The 21,097-nt window shown below is 46.0% G+C and overlaps 1 protein-coding gene across 1 annotated transcript; it reads left to right on the top strand.

The window, feature by feature from the left end:
• The first annotated feature begins 9,983 nt into the window (after positions 1 to 9,983).
• LOC132808226 (gastrula zinc finger protein XlCGF7.1-like) lies at positions 9,984 to 20,844 on the top strand. Its single transcript, XM_060822052.1, has 2 exons — positions 9,984 to 10,089; positions 19,205 to 20,844. Exon 2 carries the CDS (start codon positions 19,574 to 19,576, stop codon positions 20,525 to 20,527), a length of 954 nt encoding a protein of 317 aa, XP_060678035.1. The 5' UTR covers positions 9,984 to 10,089; positions 19,205 to 19,573; the 3' UTR covers positions 20,528 to 20,844.
• The last annotated feature ends 253 nt before the right edge of the window (positions 20,845 to 21,097 follow it).

Raw genomic sequence — 21,097 nt, 5'->3', positions numbered from 1 at the left:
ACTGCCTGCAGTCCCTCAGCTCAGGGCCGTGGGGAGGACTCTCAGTGAGTGAAGGTTTCACTCGGATTCTCTTCATCTGGGACACTTGGGGCTCAGATGTTAACTGCTGCGCGGTAGCAACAAAGAAAGCGATGCCCACTTTGCTATAGACTTTCCGTAAGATTGCTGCGTGAAGACGATTTCTGAACACCAAGAAGGCTGCACAACAATGTGAATTTACCTGGGCGAAGAGTCCTCGGTGTCCATTTCTTTCTGTCCTTCCAGCACAGCATCTTTCCATCTCTCAGATAACAGACCTTTGGAGAAAGTTCACAATCAAAGTTGTTCATGTTCCCCGCATTAATGCAACTGACACCTCTCACCCCAACGGTTTCAGAGAGTGAGAGAGAGAGAGAGAGAGAGAGACTCTACCCGCCCCCACCCTACACCACGCCCCACCCCACCCCAGAACAACGTGCAAGTAGAAATAAATTGGTTTAATTATCGAGCAGTGGAGATAGTCCAGTTCCTGGGGATGAGACAAACATCAGCGCCCCGGGGACAGAATGACAAGCAGAAGTTCTGGAAACGCTTTGCTGCTTGCAATTCTTGGAGCAATGTGGAATGTACTTCACACTGAGCAACTTTCAGCTGGCTCAGAGTCTCCAATGTACATTGCTGTGTTTGCCGCCAGCTCAGAGAGAGAGAACAATAGGAAGGACGTAGGAGTGAATAACGATCCGCGTGAGAGGGCGAATAGCTGCTCATGGAGACTGTTAGTGGCTAACAATACGTAGTCTGTCATAGCGGACGAGGTGATAACAAGGAGTCGTTGGTGTGGTAGGGGTCAAGGACATGGGGGAGTTCAGGCCCTAAAGTTATGGAACTCGATATTGAAGACCGGAGGGCTGTAAGGTCTCCAAGTGGAAAATGAGTTGTTGTTCTTTCATCTGGAGCTAGAACACTGCTGCAAGCCTGAGACAGAGATGTTGGTCAGGGAACAGGGTGATGTGTTAAAGTGGCAGACAACCGCCAGGTCAGGGCCTTTTTCCTGCGGGCAGAACCGGGATGTTCTGCGAAGCAGTCACCCAGTTTATGCTTCATGCTACATTGGGGAAACGACACTGTGAGCAGCGAATGCAGTGGACTAGGTTGTGGCAAAAGTGCTGCTTTACCTGGCAGGTATGATTGAGCCCTTGGATATTCAGGAGGGAGCCGGTAAATGGGCAGGTGTTGCACATTCGGCAGTTTCAGGCGAAAGCGACTTGGCACTATGGGAGGTGGGTGTGGGGTGTTGCGAGTGAAGGAAGAGTGGACCCGAAGTGTAACCCCTGGCACAACGGGTGCGTGTTGGGACCATAACCCACTCTCTCCTATTCACTCAATGTCGTCTTTAGCAGCTTTCCCTTATAACTGCGCTCTGTTCTGCACCTCGCCTTCTCATCTGCTTCCGAAAAAAGGCTTGGACATAAATATTTCACAGTGATATACTGGCCCAATGTGCACAGTCGAGTTGATACACTCGTGGAGATCTGCGTGGTCTTCTCCTGTTCTCTGTATCCCATGGTGAGGAGGGTAATGCTTGTCACTGGCCGCTCGGGTGTCATAGAAAAATTTCAAAACAAAATGTTTGAATTGTCTGCCAGTGGAGAGAGCCCGGTTCCTGGGGACGTGACAAACAGCAGCAGGGAGACTGAATGAGAAGCAGCTGTTCGGGAAACCCTTTGCCGCTAGCAATTCTTAGAGCAATCTCAAATGTATTTCATAGTGAGCACGTCTCAGGTCACTCAAGCGGTGTGGGGCATCGGTCGTGGGCCGGCTCTCTGGCTCGTTGGTCTAGGCGTATGATTCTCGCTTTGGGTGCTTCACTGTGATGAGTTGCGAGAGGTCCCGGGTTCAAATCCCGGACGAGCCCGAGGTTTTTCTAAAACTTGACTTGTGCAAAACTGCCTGATTAATTTTCTCAAAAAGCACCTTGGTGAAACGAGGTTGGGCTGTCTGGAGTACGGACAAGGCAGAAAACAGGGAAGTGAAATGGTTGGATGTCGTGTCGAACAGGTTGACGTGAGCTGTGCGGTGTTCGGGGAATGTCAGCAATGAAGGTAGATTGGAAAATTGGGACAGCTCTCCTCGGAGAACCGAAGTTCTCCAAGTCATGAGGGACCTAGAAACAGGAAATAATGTTGTGAAAATGTTCCCACACCTGAAAGGTCCACAACGATTCGGCCGAATTTTAAGGTCACCAGGAAAACAAGTAAAAATGACAGGAGGAAGAACGTTTTCGTACAGGGAGTGGTTAGTGTCAGTAAGTCCCTGTCGGACATTGACAAAGAGGAAGATTCAATGAACACAAAAGGGAATTCGGTGGTCACGTTCAGATGTGCAGATTTACGCTGAGAATGCGAGAGAATGAAACGAATAGACACACGTTGACTGAAGTATAGAACCAGCAGAGCGAAGGTGGGCCGCATGAAGCATTCCCACACAGTCAAGTGGTGTGGGGCGTTGGTCACTGGCATGCTTTCTGGCTCGTTTGTCTCGGCGTATGATTCTCGCTTTGGGTCATCTACCGTGCCGACTTGCAAGAGGTCCCGGTTTAAAATCCCGGACGAGCCCACGTATTTTAACTTGACTTGTGCAAAATTGCCTCAATAAGTTTCTCAAAAAGCACCTTGGTGAATCGAGGTTGGGCTGTCTGGAGTCCGAACGAAGCAGAAAACAGGGAAGTGAAATGGTTGGAGATAGTGTTGAAGAAGTTGACGCGTGCCAAATGAACACCTGAAGTGTCCTGTGGACAGTGGTCCAGGCGTGGCAGCAGGAATGGCTTATGCCCAAAACGTCGAATTTCTTGTTCCTTGGATGCTGCCTGACCTGCTGCGCTTTTCCAGCAACACATTTTCAGCTCTGATCTCCAGCATCTGCAGACCTCATTTTTTCCTCGTGTATGAGGAATGTCAATAATAAAGGCAGATTGGTAAGTTGGGACAGTTCTCCTTGGAGAACAGAAGTTTCAAATCTGTCCCAGTTGACGTTTTCCAAGACATGAGGGGTCTAGACAGAGAAAATAATATCGCGAAAATGGTACCACGCCTGAAAGGATCGCTGACAATTAGGCAGAGTCTTGAGGAAAGGAAGGAAAAATGACATTATGAAGAACGTTTTCGTGCAGAGAGTGGTTCGGGTCAGATTTACACAGTTGCGCTGGCTCCCTTGTGGAGCTCTGAGTTGTCTTGTCCTCTTCTGTCGGTGTGTTCTGACCTCAAGTGTGAAACCTCTTCACTCAGATGGTAATGAACTGGTGAAGCTGAAACACGTGACTTGCTGTTTTTTGTCCATTTCCTGCGGTAAAGAAACAGACGCCTGTGTAACAAAATACTTTCTGCAGGATTGCTGTGTCAAGGCAAATTCTGAACACCAAACAGGCTGCACAAGAAGGCACTCGTCTCAATTTACCTGAGGGAGGACTCTCCGGTCTCCATTTCTGTCTGTCCCGATAGCACATCACCTTGCCATTTCTCCCATAACAGACCTTTGGAGCAAGTTCAAAGTTGTCCTTTGATGCATTCGTCTTCTACCCCATGTGATAGTGAGAGGGAGCAGAAGAGCGAATGGGCTCTGCCTTCCACCAGCACAGCTTGTAAGTAGAAACAAAATGGTTCAATTATCCGCTAGTGGAGAGAGCCCGGCCCCTGGGGACGGGACTAACAGCAGTGTTCTGGGAACAGGGAGACAGATTGAGAAGCAGATGTTCTTGAAACTCGTTGCTGCTTGAAATTCTGGGAGCAATATACAATGTATTTCGTGCTGAGCAAGTCTCAGCTGCTTCTGGAGCTGGCTGCGCCCATGGCATGTGGCTCGTTGGTCTCAGGGTATGAACAGGTTGACGTGAATGGTGCCGTGCCTGAGGAGTGTCAGCAATGAAGGTAGATTGGAAAGTTGGGACAGATCTCCTTGGACCTCTGGTTCTGTGGAGGAGGATCATAAGACACAGAATATAGAATAAAAGATTATAGTGTCATGTAACATAAATGATATATTGAAGAAACCTAGATTGCTGTAGAGTCTTTCACCTCTTAAAACGGGTTGTAGATTTCGATTCATTCATCTGTAAATCCCAGAACGTTTTAAAAGTCACATTCTCCAGGTAACTTAAGGTTTATAAAAGGAGGTGACACCTCAGGTCAGACAATGCATGAAAGCTGTGAGGGTACGGTCTTTCTGTATCCTAATCTTGAGTGAGACTGGTTCTATTTCCAAATATATAATCCTGAAAACGCAGATTCACCCCAAATACTTCTCTATGCGAGTACATGCATGAGAGAGAGTGGTTGAGTTTGCGTGTGCATGCTCGGTACAGTGTGCGTATGTGTGTGTGATGGAGTATAAGCATGTGAGATGGTGTGTGCGTGGGTTTGAGTGTGGGGTTATGTTACTGTGTGTCTGAGAGAGAGAGCATGTCTATCAGTGAGGGTCTGCACGAGCGTGTGCGTATGTAAGAGAGTGTGCTTGTGTGTGTGAGAGTATATTGTGTAGGTGGGTCTCCTGTAGTGTGACATGTACCCAGCGTCTCGGCTGAGGCCATCCTCATGTGTTCTAAACTTGGCTATCAGCCTCTGCTCGGCCACTAGATCAAAGAGGGCTGAGGCACGAGAAAGGACAGGCGGGGGCACTGGTGGTGGTGGAGAAGGGAGAGAAATGGAGAGGGGCAGAGGTTGGGGAGTAGAGAATGACTGGGGTTCAGAGGGTTGGGGAGAGAATCGGGGTGCAGTGTGAAAAGGGGAGAAAGGGCAGGGGGCAGTGGGTGGGGAGAAAATGGACAAGGGGCAGAATGTGAAGCGAGAGACAGCACAAATCCCACCTTTCCCAGGACTGGTGTCAGTGTCCCACGAACTGGAACCCACTCGTCCCATAGCAGATTTAAGGCAATCCTTTTTCAATATAAGCATGGCTAAGGCATATCATCCCTGCAGGCCATCACATCGACCTTCCCAACAGCATCCCACCCAGACCACTCGATTAAGCCAGTTCCCCATGGCTATTTTCTGATGAAGGGTTTTGCCCAAAACATCGAATATCCTGCTCCTCAGATGCTGCCTGACCTGCTGTGCTTTTCCAGCACACAGTCTCGACCCTAATCTCCAGCATCTGCAGTCCTCACCTTCGCACTGTAAGGGATGTATGTTATATTCTTAGTCTTTTAAATCTTTTCCCCTCACCCTAAACCTATACCCTGTAGTTTTGGAATACCACTACCCTGGGGAAAGGACAGAAACATTGAGCAGCCAGACAAAATGCAAAAGGAATAACATGTCAAGGCGCAGGGAAAAAAACATTTCGACAAAAAATTGCTTTGGTATTTTTCTCTCATATTCGCAGTTGGACACTTAAAATTTGTCATGATGTGGAGGTGCCCGTGATGGACTGGGGTGTACGAGGTTAAAAATCACACAACAGCAAGTTACAGTCCAATCGGCTTGTTTGGAAGCACTAGCTTTCGGAGCGCCGCTCCTTCATCAGGCGGTGATGGAGTATAAGATCATAAATTCTGTGTCTTACGATCTTACACTCCACAATCACCCGGTGAAGGGGCAGCGCTCTGAAAGCTAGTGCTTCCAAATCAGTCTGTTGGACTATAACCAGGTGTTTTGTGATTTTTAACTTTAAAATTTGTAACAACTTCCTGCATACTGAGCATGCTCCGCGGTGTCAGCAAGCACTGCGCATGACCGCCGGTGTCAGCAAAACACTGCGCATATTCCTTGGTGCCTGCAGAAACTGTGCGTCAGCTCCTTTCCATTCACCAATGAAGAACCTTGGAGGACCGGAAAGAGACTGGTCCTCCTGCCAATCAGAGCCGGCCATTGTCGAAATGTGGAGATTGGACCGTGAGCTCTGAAGCTGCTGCTGCTCCTTCCTCTGTGAACTTTACCCCAGACTGTAACTTCCTTCCTCTGTCTAACTTTTGTAAGTACAACAGTCTGTTTATGACCACTTTTTCCATTTTTTGTTTCATTCTGGGGTTCAATTGTTTACATGCAGCAACTGAAAGGAAAGAGTGAATTGAGGCGTGGGGGAGGGGACAGACTCTGGAAAAGTTGATCCAGGTCTGTGTCTCAATTTGCAAACACATGGCAAATGAATTGACACAATCTAAAGCTTTTGATATTAAAAAACGCAGAGAAGAGGCGCATTGTTTAAATGGTGATTTGTTGAGATGTGGCGAAAGTGAGATGATGGAGATCAGAGTTGAAAAGTGTGGCGCTGGAAAAGCACAGGAGGTCAGTCAGCAACTGAGGAGGAGGAGAGTCAATGTTTTGGGCATGAGCCCTTCATCAGGAATGATGTGTGGATGGACAGAGGGGCCTCAGCGTCCTTCTACACCAGTCACTGTCTGTTGTCAGACAGGAGCAGCAAGCAATCAGCAAGGCAAGTGATATATTAGCAAGAGAAGTTGGGTTCACAAGTGGCGATGTCTTCCTGCAGTTAGGTCCGTCATTGAATGTATTCAACGCTGAGTTCATTTGACTTTGAAGAACAAAGAAGTGGATGGGTATTGGGGAAGGTAAGAAACTGGTTTTAAGACCAGTATAGAACAGTTACAGAGTCATACAGCACAGAAACAGACCATTAAGTCCAACTAGTCCATGCTGACTGTGTTCTGAAACTAAACTAGTCCCACCTGCCAGTGTTTGGCCCAGACTCTCTGAACCTTTCCTATTACAATTGCAACATTTAAGAGGCATTTGGATGGGTATATGAATAGGAAGGGTTTGGAGGGATATCGGCCGGGTGCTGGCAGGTGGGACTAGATTGGGTTGGGATATCTGCTCAGCAGGCACGGGTTGGACGGAAGGGTCTGTTTCCATGCTGTACATCTCTATGACTCTATGTACTTATCCAAATGTCTTTTAAACACTGTAACTGTACCTGCATCCACCACCTCCCCTGGACATTGGTACCACATGAGAACTATTCTCTGTCTTAAAATAAAAAAGGTGCCCCTCATGTCTTTTTAAAACGCCATCCCATACTCCTAATTTCTTCGTCTCCGCCGCATCTGCTCCCAGGAGGACCAGTTCCAATACAGTAAAACCCAAATGGCCTCCTTCTTCAAAGACCGCAATTTCCCCCCAGACATGATCGATGATGCCCTCCACTGCATCTCCTCCACTTCCTGCTCCTCTGCCCTTGAGCCCCGCCCCTCCAATCACCACCAGGACAGAACCCCACTGGTCCTCACCTACCACCCCACCAACCTACACCCGGACTAACCAACCCGACCACCCGTGGCTCAACACTTCAACTCCTCCTCCCACTCCACCAAGGACATGCAGGTCCTGGGACTCCATCGTCAGACCATAGCAACACGACGGCTGGAGGAAGAGCACCTCATCTTTCGCCTAGGAACCCTCCAACCACAAGGGATGAACCTAGATTTCTCCAGTTTCCTCAATTCCCCTCCCCCCACCTTGTCTCAGTCAAATCCCTCAAACTCGGCACCGCCTTCCTAACCTGCAATCTTCTTCCTGACATCTCCGTCCCCACCCCCTCTCCGGCCTATCACCCTCACCTTGACCTCCTTCCACCTATCGCATTTCCAATGCCCCTCCCCCAAGTCCCTCCTCCCTACCTTTTATCTTAACCTGCTGGACACACTTTCCTCATTCCTGAAGAAGGGCTCATGCCAGAAATGTCGATTCCCCTGCTCTTTGGATGCTGCCTGACCTGCTGCGCTTTTCCAGCAACACATTTTCAGTTCTGCAAGGAAGTGTACAAACAACTGAACAGGAACACGACAGGCATCTACCAGAAGATCTGACCAAAGAGCACAACCGTGAACTGACAGCATTCATCAAGACTTCTGATCCAATCCTTCCAGAAGCTCAGCATCCACAGACGAGTTGAATCCGTGAACATGTCAGTATTCTACACCAGCATTCCTCACGATCATGGCATCACGGTAACAGCCTCAGTACTCAATACCAACAACTGCCAATCTCTGAGCACTGTCCTACAACTCATCCGCTTCATTCTCAACCACAACATTTTCACCTTTAACAACCAGTTCTTCATCCAGACACATGGAACAGCCATGGGGACCAAATTTGCACTCCAGTATGCCAACGCTTTCATGCACAGGTTCGAACAAGGCTTCTTTTCTGCACAGGACCTCCAACCAACACTATACACTAGATATATGAATGACATTTCTTCCTCTGGACCCATGGTGAGGAGTCACTGAAACAACAATACTGTGGTATTAACAAGTTTCATCCCACCATCACACTCGTCACACTATTTAGTATCTGTCTCATTTTTGAACACGTGCAGCTCTATCAAGGATGGATATCTCAGCACTTCTCTACACCGCAAACCCACGGATAACCTGACAGTGCTACACTTCTCTAGTGAAACATATTAAAACAGCCATCCCCTCTGGACAAGCCCTTCACATACACAGGATCTGTTCAGGTGAGGAGGAACGTGACAGACACTTTACACAAACGTGCTCTCATTAGAACGGGGTACAATGCTCAACTCATCAACTGCCAGTTCCATTGTGTCACAGCAAGAAACTGTAATGACTTCCTTTAGGAGACAGACGTGAGCTGCAACCAAAATGGTACCCTTTGTTGTCCTGTACTTCTCAGGAGCCGAAACACTACGCCACGTTCTTCGCAGCCTGCAACACATTATTGATGAGGTTGAGCACCTCGCCAAGACCTTCCCCATGCCTCCACTTCTCGCCTTCAAACAACCACCAAACTTTAAACAGATAATTGTTCGCAGAAAACCACCTAGCCTTCAGGACAACACGACACAACTCTGTCACGGCAGATGATGAAAGACGTATCAGAGTGTTGACACGCTTACCACCATTACACATGGGGACACCACCCACCATGAGTGCAGCAGGTACTCATGTGACTCAGCCAGCATTGTTTACCTCATACGTTGCAGGCAACGATGCACTGAGTCTTGGTATATTGGTGAGACCGAGCAGAGGCTACAGCAACAAATGAATGGACACTGCACAACAATCACCAGCCAGGAGTGTTCCCTCCCAGTTGAACCTTGGACCTTCGGGTGACCATCCTTCAAGGTAGACTTCAGGATAGGCAAAAAAGGAAAGTGGCTGAGCAGAGACTGATAGCCAAGTTCAATACCCATGGAGGTGGCCTCAACCAGGACTGTGGGTTCATGTCACACTACAGGTGACGCCACTACACTCTCTCTCTCTCTCACTCACACACACACACCCTCTCACAGACTTATACCCCATTATACTCTCTCACACACACATGATCACTCAGTTTCTCCTGCACACACACACACACAAGTTTGTGGGTTGAATTTGTACTTGCAGAATCGCATTTTATTTTGCACAAAAACGCATAAACGTAAGATTCTGTAATACTACGATAGAAATAGAATCCGTCTGACCTAACATTGGGACACAGACAGACTTTAACTTAACACCTTCAATGCATTATCTGATTGAGATGACACCTATTGTTAAAAGCTATCTTGAGAACGTAACTTTTGAAAAGTTCTGGGATTTACATACGTAGGAATCAAAACTAACATGGTCATTCTAAAAGATGATAGAGGTCAGCTGAAGTTGTTTAATATTACATCCCATGACACTGCAATCCTGTTGCTATAAAGTCTGTGTGTTATGATTCTGCTCCACAACCAACCGATGAAGATGCAGCGCTTAGAAAACTAGTGATTCCAAATAAACCTGTTGGACTAAAACCTGGCATTGTGTGAATTTTAACTTTGAAAATCTGTCAGTAATGCCAACATCTCCGTACTGCGCATGCTACTCGGTGTCAGCAACCCAGTGCGCATGTTCCACGGTGTCAGCAAAACATTACGCATACTCACGCAAAAGGCGGAAACACTCCGTGATCTTGTTTTGATTGACCAATGAGAAGCTCTGGAGGACCGGATGGCGACTGGTCCTCCTGCCAATCACGGCAAACCCATTGTCTGGATGCGGAAGTAGGACCATGAACTTCTGAAGTTGCTGCTGCTGCTCCTCTCTCTCTGAATGAAGATTGAGCTTCACCCCAGACTGCAACTTCCTTCCTCTCTCCAACATCTGTGAGTACAGCACGCTCTTTTCTCAACCCCTTTTCCATTCAGGAACTGAAGGGAAACGAAGTGAATCCAGGGAGGGGAGAGACTCTGGGAAAGTTAGTCCAGGTCTTTTTTCAATGGAAAATACAGGAGAATTGACATTTCAGGCTCGAGCCTTGCATCAGAAATGATGTGTGGATGTACAAAGGAGTCTCTGCGTCCTTCTAATCCAGTCAGTGCAAGTTGTCAGACAAGTGCAGGAAGTAGTGAGCAAGGCAAGTGGGATATTAGCAAGAGGAATTGAGTTGAGAAGTGGGGACGCCTTCCTGCAGTTTGGGAGTAACTGAATATATCCAAGGCTGAGTTCATCTGATTTTCGAACAACAAAGAAGTGATGGTTATGGGGGAGGCAAGACCAGTACAAATCAGTTACAGAAACAGACCCTTCAGTCCAACTAATCCACGCTGACTATGTTCTCAAACTAAACTGGACCCACCTGCCTGTGTTAAACCTATATCCCTCTGAATCTTTTATATTGGAATCATAGAGATGTACAGCACAGAAACAGACCCTTTGGTTCAATTTGTCCATGCCTACCAGTTATTCTAATGTAGTCTATTTGCCAGCCCCGGGCCCATATCCCTTCTATTATAGACCAATCCAAATGCCTTTTTAAATTCTGTAATTATACCAGTCTCCACCACTTCCTCTGGCTGGTCATTTCATATATACACTACTGTGTGAAAAGGCTCCCCTTAGAGGTTCACCTACCTCCCAACTCCTTTACTCAGTGCTGTAACCGATAAAGGAAAGCATACCTTCAAGGAACTATGAACCTGCACTCCAAGGTCTCTTTGTTCAGCAACACGCCCCAGGACCTTACCATAAAGTGTATATGTCCTGCTCTGATTTGCTTTTCCAAAATCCAGTGCTTCACATTTATTTAAAATCAACTTCATCATTCATGTACTAATCCAAATGTCTTTTAAATGTTCTAACTGTATCTGCATCCACCCCTTTGTCTGGAAATTCATTCCACACACAAACCACTCTCTTGGGGGCGGAATAAATGGAGACCGTCATGTCCTTTTATAATCTTTCTCCTCTCTTTCTTTCAAAATTAGCTCCGTAGTCTTGAACTCCCAGCCTAGAGAAAGGATTTTGGACATTCACCTCATCTATACCCCCCACGATTTTATAATCCTCCTCTGCTCCAGTGGAAAAAATTCCAGCCTATTAACCTGAATGTAGGTATATTCATGGCAGGTCAGGCAGCATCCAAGGAGCTGCCTGACCTGCTGTGCTTTTCCAGCACCACTCTAATCTAGACTCTGGTTTCCAGCATCTGCAGTCCTTGTTTATACCCTTTAGATCATATCTACTTATGATCTGTTCAATGCTGGTGCAAACCCGACAGGCTAAATGGCCTATTCCTGCTCCCAATTTGCACACTCCTAGTCCAGGACAGCAAGAGACCATAAAACACAGGAGCAGAAATTAGGCCTCTCAGCCCATCAGGGCTGCTCCACTATTAGGTTCTGGCTGATCAGTTTCTCAATCCCATTCTCCCACTTTCTCTCTGTAACCCTCGATCCCCTTGATACTCAAGAACCATCTATCTCCATCTGAAATCTACTCCGTGACCTGGCCTCCACAGCCTTCTGTCGCAATGAATTCCACATATTCAACACTCACCGGCTGAAAATGTTTCACCTTATCTTTGTTCTAAAAGATATTCCTTTTACTCGGATGCTGTGCCCTCAGGTCCTAGACTCTCCTACCAATAGGAACATCTTCCCCTGAACTCTGTCCAGGCCAGTCAGAATTCTGTCTGTTTCAATTTGATCTCCACCTTCCCCGAGTGAGAGTCTGTTAATCAGGATGAACCACACCCTTCAGGATGAGTTACAGCAGGAATTAGGTTCAGCAAAGTCAGAATGGAGGAAGTGTGTGTGGGATGGAGATTCTCAGCTTTTAGGGGATGAGAGAGGAAACGAAGTTCAATATAAATTAGAATTGATCGATGGGCTGATGGGCCAAGGAGTGGCAGAATGAGTTTAATTTAGATAAATGTGAGGTGTTTCATTTTGTAAGGCAAATCAGGGCACGACCTACATAGTTAAAGGGGAGTGTTGCTAAACAAAGTGTCCTTGCAGGTTCATAATTCCTTGAAAGTGGAATTGCAGGGAGACAGGATAGTGAAGAAGGCATTTGGTACACTTTCCTTTATTGGTCAGAGCATTGAGTACAGGGGTTGGGAGGTCATGTTAGGCCACTTTTAGAAAACTGTGTGCAATTCCAGTTGCCGCCCTCTGGAAGAATGTTGCGAAACTTAAAAGGATTCAGAAAAGCTTTACAAAGATGTAGGCAGAGTTGGAGGGTTTGAGCGATACGAAGATGCTGAATATGCCAGGGATAATTTCCCTGGAGCATTGGAGGCTGATGGGTGGCCTTAAAGAAGTTTATAAGGGGTATGGATAGATTGGACAACCAAACTCTTTTCCCCATGGTAGGTGACTCCAAACCTAGAGGGCATAGGTTTCACGTGAAAGGGGAAAGATCTAAAACGGACCTGAGGGGCAACTTTTTCACACAGGGAGTAGTGCATGTTTGGAATGAGCTGCCAGAGGAAGTGGGGAGGCTGCTACAATTACCCATCCAGATGCCTTTTAAACGTTGTATGTGAATAAGAAGGATTTAGAGGGATACAGGCCAAATGCTGGCAAATGGGATTAGATGAGTTTAGGATATCTGGTCAGCAAGGATGAGTTGGACCGAAGGCTGTGTTTCTGTGCTGTATGACTTTAATCATCTTGCGTGAAAGCAGAAGTGTTGTTGTGAAGAGTGGACTTTCAGAGCAGCTTTCAAAGATGTTTTGCCTTTACTGGAAGCAGAAGAAGTTACAATGAAATATTTCATTGGTGAGACAGCAACTGAGTACGTGAGTACTTCTAGGATTTTGGTGGAATGTGGGAATTCATTGCACTGTGGGGGTGAAGAGCTTTAAGGCTGACCAGCAGTAAGGACAGTGTGCTGATTGGGGTGCCCAGTGAAGGGCTAGGTGGAATTTTGAGTTAAACTGCTCATTTCTGTCAGCCTTCGATGTTTTGTTTCCAATGCTGTCCATCAGGAGCGGTGAATGAGTAACTGGTATTGTTAGAAGCCTTACAGTTTACAGTACTGCAGGAATGGCATTGTTACATCAGCATTGTAAAGGTTACTGGCAGCAGCGGGAGGCGTGGGCTGTGTTCACTAGAAATGATTAAGCGTATGTTTAGATAACATACATACAAGAGGGCGGGGGGGACTTGTCTTTTGATTTGCAGAAGGTGGGAGATTCTGGGAGCTGTGATCTGAGGCAAACACAACTGCGGTAAATCATAGAAGTCCTACAGTGTGGAAGCAGGCCAATCAGCCCATCAAGTCCATTCTGACCCCTCCAGAGAGCATCCTGCTCCTGCCCCCACCCATCAGGGAATCAAGGGTAGTCGGGATAATGCAAGTAAGAAGAGCTGAGATGATGGATAGATCAGCCACGATTTTAATAAATGGTGAAGCAGCTCAACAGGCCAAATGGCCTACTCCTGCTTCTATTATGACAAAACTATAACCCTGCCTTTCCCATTGGCTAAGCCACCTAACCTGTACATCCCTGGGCACTATGGGCAATTTAGTAAGGCCAATCCAAATCAAGGTGGATAAGCATTGTAGTGATGTGGAAAATGGACATCAGAGAACAATAGAAAGGAACAAGGAGAATAAACGTACCAGCAATTAAAACTGGATTCAAAACATTACAAACAATAAAACTAAAAGGTCAGTATCTGACTGTGTGCTTGTTATGAAGGGGTAGAGGTACTGTACCTTGAAGAGAGTTAACAAATCGAGCAGAACAAAGTGTTCTAAACAAGATGGGAATGTAATATTTGGTCAACACAAATAGAGCAACTGGGTTGCCATGAGGCACAAACAAATTTAAATTTGGCCAATCTGTTTAAATTTTGCCCCAAAATACCAAAGTCCAATCAAGTTTGAATTAAGTATTTTGATAATATTAACACCAATAAAATGATCCGATGTTTGGACTATAAAACCGGGCATTTTTGTGAGTTTTAAAATTCTCTGTTGGACGTAAAGAGTAAAGTTGTTAAATTTTCACTTTAAATATTTACCTTTGGGATAGTTCTTTGCCTCTCGAACGTTAACATATTACTGCATGGGGTGAATTATCTCTATACTGCTGGTTTAATTTAGCAGAGGGGGTTACCCGTGTCGTAATAGCGCTGCAACGTAACAAAAATGAATGAATTGACTACTCACATTGAAGAGAATAATTATGATCTGAGACTCCTTACAGAGACATAGCTTCAGGGTGACAAGGAGTGGATCCTAAATATTGAGGGGAGATGTGGCATTCAAGTCGAATGGGAAGCTAGGTAAAGGTAGAGTGGTGACACTGCTAATCAAAGCACTGACCACAGGGCAGTCTTGTGTCAGCTCGGATTTCAGGTCCTGGTTTCTTTGTCCTTGGTTGATCTTCCTGTTCCCACACAGTTGTCTGTTCTCAGCTGTGCTTCATTTCTGCTGAAGCTTTAACCTCCTTTGACACCTTCTGGAACAATAAATCATTCACTCAATCAAAGTCCAACCTACAATCTCCCAGCCTGTAGATCATCCACACACAGAATATCATCATACCAGAAAATATAACAGAAAAGGCGAAAAATTAGAATTAAATAGGTGCTTGTGTCTGTTCATTGGCAAGTAAACTAGAAATAGGGGTCTGCCAGGATTCTTATAGTGCCCTAATTGAGGAATTCTCTCTCCCTTACATCTAAGTATTTGTACCCAGCTGTGATTTATAACAATATTTACATCAACAGAAATAAAGCATCTGTTGTGCAATACAGTATGGAACGAGACTTTTTCTCTCTCTCATGTGCGCGACACACACACACACACACACACACACACACACCCAGGTCTATGGGGTGAATTTGTATTTGCAGATACATTGTGCATTTTTTGAGCAAAATGCACAATCTGCAGGCAGACAATACATAGAATATTTTATAAATTCCACTTTGGAAATAGAATCAGTCTGACTCAAAAACTGGGATACAGACAGACTCTGGCCTCACACCTTTAATGCATTGTCTGAGTTGAGTTGTCATCTTTTCTAATAAAACCTTAAGTTATCTCGAGTAGGTGTCTTATCAGAAGTTCTGGGATTTACATATTAATGACACCAGCAACTCATTCTAAAGGATGAAAGACTTTACAATCCAGGGTGCTTCAATGTATAATTTCAGTGGCATGACTCTGTAGTGTTTTGCTGTAAACTCAGTGTCTTATGATCTTATACTCCACAACCGCCTGATGAAGGAGCAGCGCTCCAAAAGCTAGTGCTTCCAAATAAACCTGTTGGACTGGTGTCATGTGATTTTTATCTTTGCCCAGGTTAGGGTGAATTGGCCCTGCTAAATTACCCACAGTGTTCAGGGTTTTGCAGGTGTGGGAGAATTGTTAGAAGCGATTTGATTCCATCTTCTCGTGACTGTCTGTGTGAATTTTGGTATGTTCTCCCCCTTCTGTCTGCGCGGGTTACCTCTGGGTGCTCCGGTTTCCTCCCACAGTCCAAACATCTGCAGTTTCAGATGGATTGGATTCTTATGGTACCTAACTTGAGGAATTCTCTCTCCCTTACATCTAACTATTAGTACCCAACGCTGATTTATAACAACATTTACAGAAATAAAGCATTTGTTATCAAAATAGACAGAGACAAACAGCATAGACATCGACATTTGCTTTCTCTCATGCACGCACACATGCATACAAGTGTATAGGGTGAATTTGTATTTGCAGAATTATATTTAGAGATACATAGAACATTACAGCACAGTGCAGACCCTTTGGCCTTCAATATTGCATCGACCTGTGGGACCAATCTGAAGCTCATCTAACCGACACTATTCCATTCTCGTTCATATGCCTATCCAATGACCATTTAAATGCCCTTAAAGTTGGCGAGTCTACTACTATTGCAGGCAGTACGTTCCACACCTCTATTACTCTGAGTAAAGAAACTACCTCTGATCATCTGTCCGATATCTATCACCCCTCAATTTAAAGTTATATCCCCTCCTGCTAGCCATTGCCACCCAAGGAAAAAGGCATTCACTGTCCAGCCTATCTAACTCTCTGATTATCTTCTGTCTCACTTAAGTCATCTTTCAACCTGCTCCCTAAAGAAAACAGCCGCACGCCCCTCAGCCTTTCCTCCTAATACCTTCCCTCCATACCAGGTAACATCCTAGTAAATCTCCTCTGAACCTTTCCCAAAGCTTCCACATCCTTTCTATAATGCGGTGACCAGAACTGTACGCAATACTCCAAATCTGGCCGCACCAGAGTTTTGGACAGCTGCAGCATGATCTCATGGTTTCTAAACTCAATCCCTCTACCAACAAAAGCTAACACACCGTATGCCTTCTTAACAGCCCTATCAACCTGGGTAACTTTCAAGGATCTACGTACTTGGAAACAGAGATCTCTCTGCTCATCTACACTACCAAGAATCTGACCATTAGCCCAGTACTCTGCATTCCTGTTGCTCTTTCCAAAGTGAATCACCTCACACTTTTCCACATTAAACTCCAACTCTCAGCCCAGCTCTGCAGCTTATCTATGTCCCTCTGTAACTGGCAACATCGTTAGTCAGTATCCACAACTCTACTGACTTTAGTATCATCCGCGAATTTACGAACCCACCTTCTATGCCCTCATCCAGGTCATTTATAAAGTGACGAAGAGCAGTGGACCCAAAACAGATCCTTGTGGTACCTCACTAGGAACTGAACTCCAGGATGAATATTTCCCATCAACCACCACCCTCTGTCTTCTTTCAGCTAGCCAATTTCTGATCCAAAAATTTGATTTTGTTCAAAAAATGCGCAATCTGCTGGCAGTCAATGCAGGCAGTACATGCATATAATATTTTGTAAATTTCACTTTGGAAACAGAACCTGTCAGATTCAAAATTGGGATACAGACTGACTGTGACCTCATACCTTTAATGCATTGTCTGAGCTGAGATGTCACCTTTCGTTACAAACCTTAAGTTATCTCGAGAAGGTGATTTGTAAGAAGTTCTGAGATTTACATATTAATGATACTTACAACCCATTCTGAAAGATTAAAGACTGATGGTTTGCCATGTCTGTATGTTTAGTTTCTCTCTGGTGTTGGTGTCAATGCCTTGACCCCGTGCCTGGTCGTTTCTAAAGACGCTGTATTGCAGGTTTATCCTGAATTTATAGTTTTTCTTTGCTTCCCAAAATCAGATCTGCTCACACTGAGCAGTATCCCAATGTTGTGAAAGATGTTAACTTTCAGGTAGAGTTATTCTAAAGAGATGTTTTTACTTTTTTGGCCCTGTAAGATCCTGAATTAGCACCCTTCAGGAGAATTAGAGTGGAGTGAGAATGGATGGGGGGGGGGGGGGGGGGAAGAGAGTGGGATGGTGCTTTCAATTTTGTGGAATAACAAAAGAAAAGATTTGTTCTGCAGAAAAAGAATTGCTTGTTGTGAATTTCTACCCTGGACTGATGTCAAAGTGAAGATTTGAGACCGCCCACGGAATCCCTTGTGGACTCAGATCTGTAAAGCCTCTCTCTTGGTTCGTCCCGGAAATCATACTGTTTGGAAGTCTGGAATAAAAACCTGTTATGGACAGTTTAGTATAATTTTAGTTATCCCCTTTATTCACTAATAGCATCACTGTGACAACATAACATTGATACCTATAAACTACACTAACTAGGTTCTAATAATCTAAGAGAGTAGGTTACCAGCTGTCCAGATGCCCAGCAGGCGACTCCAATGTATTGATACAAAGTGGCTTCCTTTCTACAAAAATTTGAAAAAGGAATTGCATGTTCTTAATTAGACAGATAACAGTGAAAGACAATAATTCATAAGGAAGAAAAGCTCATTGACAGATCTGTGAAGCTTGACTAATCACTCCTACAGGCCCGAAGCCATTCGTCAGGTGGGAAAAACAGCTGAGTTAGGCGCCTGCGAGCGAGATAAACTCCTCTCATGAAGAGGTACCAGTCTCAGCTAATTGGAGAGTTCACAAGGTAACCTCGCACAGCTCACATGTCAGATACAGTTGTTTTATAAAACAGCTTCTTAGTAAGGAGGGCAAATGTTCAATCATAAAATGGCTTCCCGACACATTGTGCAAGAATCTCTTCAATATTCAACCTAGAATAAATTTCTAAGCTGGGAGCAGACTCCTGCTTTTTAAGCCCTAAATCATTCTGTCCCTGAGGCTGAGATGTTACCGTGAGGTTTCATTTAAACTGATTCATTCGTCTTCGAATGAAACATGCCTTCTTTTCAAGTTTGTGATTGAAATTCAAGTAAGACATAAGATCTGATTAGTTAGAATTGACAGTGAGGCAGTCTGTAAGGTCTGGAAAAACAGCAAGTAAGTTAAAGCTTTATCAATATTTCCTTTTACAGAGTTTGCATTTCAGAACCAGAATTGGCTACTCAAAAGCACCAAAAAGTCTCGAAGCGCAATTAAATTCAATCCATAGCAGCTAAGCACTAAGAGTTAATTTTCTACTGGATTCAACAGCCTCAGCACAAAACTGGTGTCCTTTTGAACTCTCAGGTCAGGGTTTTGTAACAGCAAAGATTTATTTTCTCTGTGACTGCCCTGTTTGCAAGGGGTATAAGAATCCATTATAACTGACAGCAACTGACCGTTAATTACAAAGCTTTTGATAGTACCAAGTTTCGTTTCAGGGTCAGAATCAAACACTCTCATTAATTTCACAAGGGGACGGCTGTGAATGTTATCACTTGGTGTCCTGTTCATACAGATTCACCAATGCTAAGGCAAACATTCTTAATTGTCTTACAGCACTTGGTAAGTCCAGGTGTCCCTGTCTTTTGCATTCTTTAAGATTCCCCCTTTTCTGAGCCTTGCTGTCTGTCTATTTTCTAGTGCAATAAATGTGTTCTATAATTCAGCATTACATTTAGTCTAAATGTTTAAAGACAAGTTTTAAGGCTATAGACCGTCTCAGTGACAATGATGACTTTTGTAATCTCTTTTTACAGAGTATTTGATCTGAAAACTGAAGTTTAAAAATCAACAGATGAAGGGCTTATGCCCAAAACACCGACTCTCCTGCTCCTCAGATGCTGCCTGACCTGCTGTGCTTTTCCACGCTTTTTGACTCTGACTCTCCAGCGTCTGCTGTCCTCAATTTCACGTCAATGTCTGACAGTCGTTCAGTCCTTTGGGCCTGTAACGAGTTTTGACTAAGATTCTGTGAGAAGGAGCAAAGTTTTTTGGTCCCTGTTTCAGTACGTTTTCAGCATCGGTGGGACGGAATGAGAGATCCTACTGTTACAGCGCACTGAGTGTGGAACCTAAAACAGTTATCCAGCCTGGAAAGAGGAATTCACGGTGGGGAGGGACTGTACATGTGTTTGTGTACCGCTGAAGCTTCAGCCATGGAGAAACCCGAGGAATCCCGCTCCGTGGAGAAATCTTGGAAGTGTGGCGACTGTGGGAAAGGCTTCCATGTCCTGTCTGTCCTGGATGCTCATCGGCGCAGTCACACTGGGGTCAGGCCATTCTCCTGCCCTGAGTGTGGGAAGGGATTCAGCAGTTCCTACACCCTGCTGAGGCACCAACGGGTCCACACAGGGGAGAGGCCCTTCAGCTGCTCCGAGTGCGGGAAGGCCTTCAGCAATTCCTCTGACCTACTGAAGCACCAGCGTGTCCACACCAGGGAGAGACCGTTCGCCTGCCCAGAGTGTGGGAAGGGGTTCAGCAGTTCCTCCGCCTTGCTGACCCACCAGAGGGTCCACACAGGGGAGAAGCCCTTCAGCTGCCCCAAGTGTGGGAAGGCCTTCACCCAGGCCTTTTCCCTGCTGAGGCACCAGAGTGTCCACACAGGGGAGAGGCCATTCACTTGCCCAGAGTGCGGGAAGGGGTTCAGCGATTCCTCTGCCCTGCTGACCCACCGGCGGGTCCACACTGGGGAGAGGCCTTTCAGCTGCCCTGAGTGTGGGAAGGCCTTCACCCATGCCTCCAACCTGCTGACCCACCGGTGGGTCCACACCAGGGAGAGGCCCTTCAGTTGCCCCGAGTGTGGTAAGGCCTTCAGCAATTTCTCCCACGTGGTGATCCACCGGCGGGTCCACTCCGGGGAGAGGCCATTCACTTGTCCTGAGTGCGCAAAGGCCTTCAGCAATTCCTCTGACTTACTGAAGCACCAGCGGGTTCACACCGGCGAGCGGCCCTTCAGCTGCCCTGTGTGTGGGAAGGCCTTCACCCAGTCCTGCAACTTGCAGAGGCACCAGCGGGGGCACCAGTGCTCCCAACAATCGGATTCTGCCAGTGAGGCTGCTGTGGGTCACCCCCAGGACTGAACCTCCTGCCCAGTCTGATAGTGGGAGAGTTGGTGGGCTTGTTTTGTTTTCTGTTGGACTGCACCCACTCCCACAGTGGCTCAGTGGTGAGTAGCATTGCCTCCCAGTGCCAGGGACTCAGCTTTGATTCCACTATTGGGGCAACTATCTGTGTGGAGTTTGCACATTCTCCTCCTGTGCCTGTGTGGGTTTTCTCTGGGTGTTCCGGTTTCCTCCCACAGTCCAAAGGTGTGCAGGTAGGATGGATTGGCGATGCTAAATTTTCCCAGTGTTCAGGGATGTGTAGGTGTGGTGTATTAGTCAGGGGAAATGTCAAGTAATAGGGTAGGGAAATGGGTTTGGGTGGGTTACTCTTCAGAGTGTCAGTTTGAACTTGTTGGGCTGAAGGGCCTGTGTCCACACTGTAGGGATTCTGTGATTCCATGAACTTTGATCCATTGGGCGCTGCTGCTCGTTGAGCCCAGGACTGCACGTTCCCACTGAAACAATCTGCACAAACCTAAGCCTGCAAGGCCATTGGAGCAGAAGTTAGGCCATTCAGCCCATCGAGTCTGCTCTGCCGTTCGTTAG

Source organism: Hemiscyllium ocellatum (genome assembly GCF_020745735.1).
Source record: "Hemiscyllium ocellatum isolate sHemOce1 chromosome 27 unlocalized genomic scaffold, sHemOce1.pat.X.cur. SUPER_27_unloc_38, whole genome shotgun sequence".
Taxonomy (NCBI): Eukaryota; Metazoa; Chordata; class Chondrichthyes; order Orectolobiformes; family Hemiscylliidae; genus Hemiscyllium; species Hemiscyllium ocellatum.
The sequence above is the reverse complement of the archived record's forward strand: the minus strand, read 5'-3'. Positions and strand labels throughout refer to the sequence as shown.

Bases quoted from the DNA above. Each gene is read 5' to 3' on its own strand.
- LOC132808226 (XM_060822052.1), top strand. From the start codon at position 19,574: ATGTGTTTGTGTACCGCTGAAGCTTCAGCCATGGAGAAACCCGAGGAA.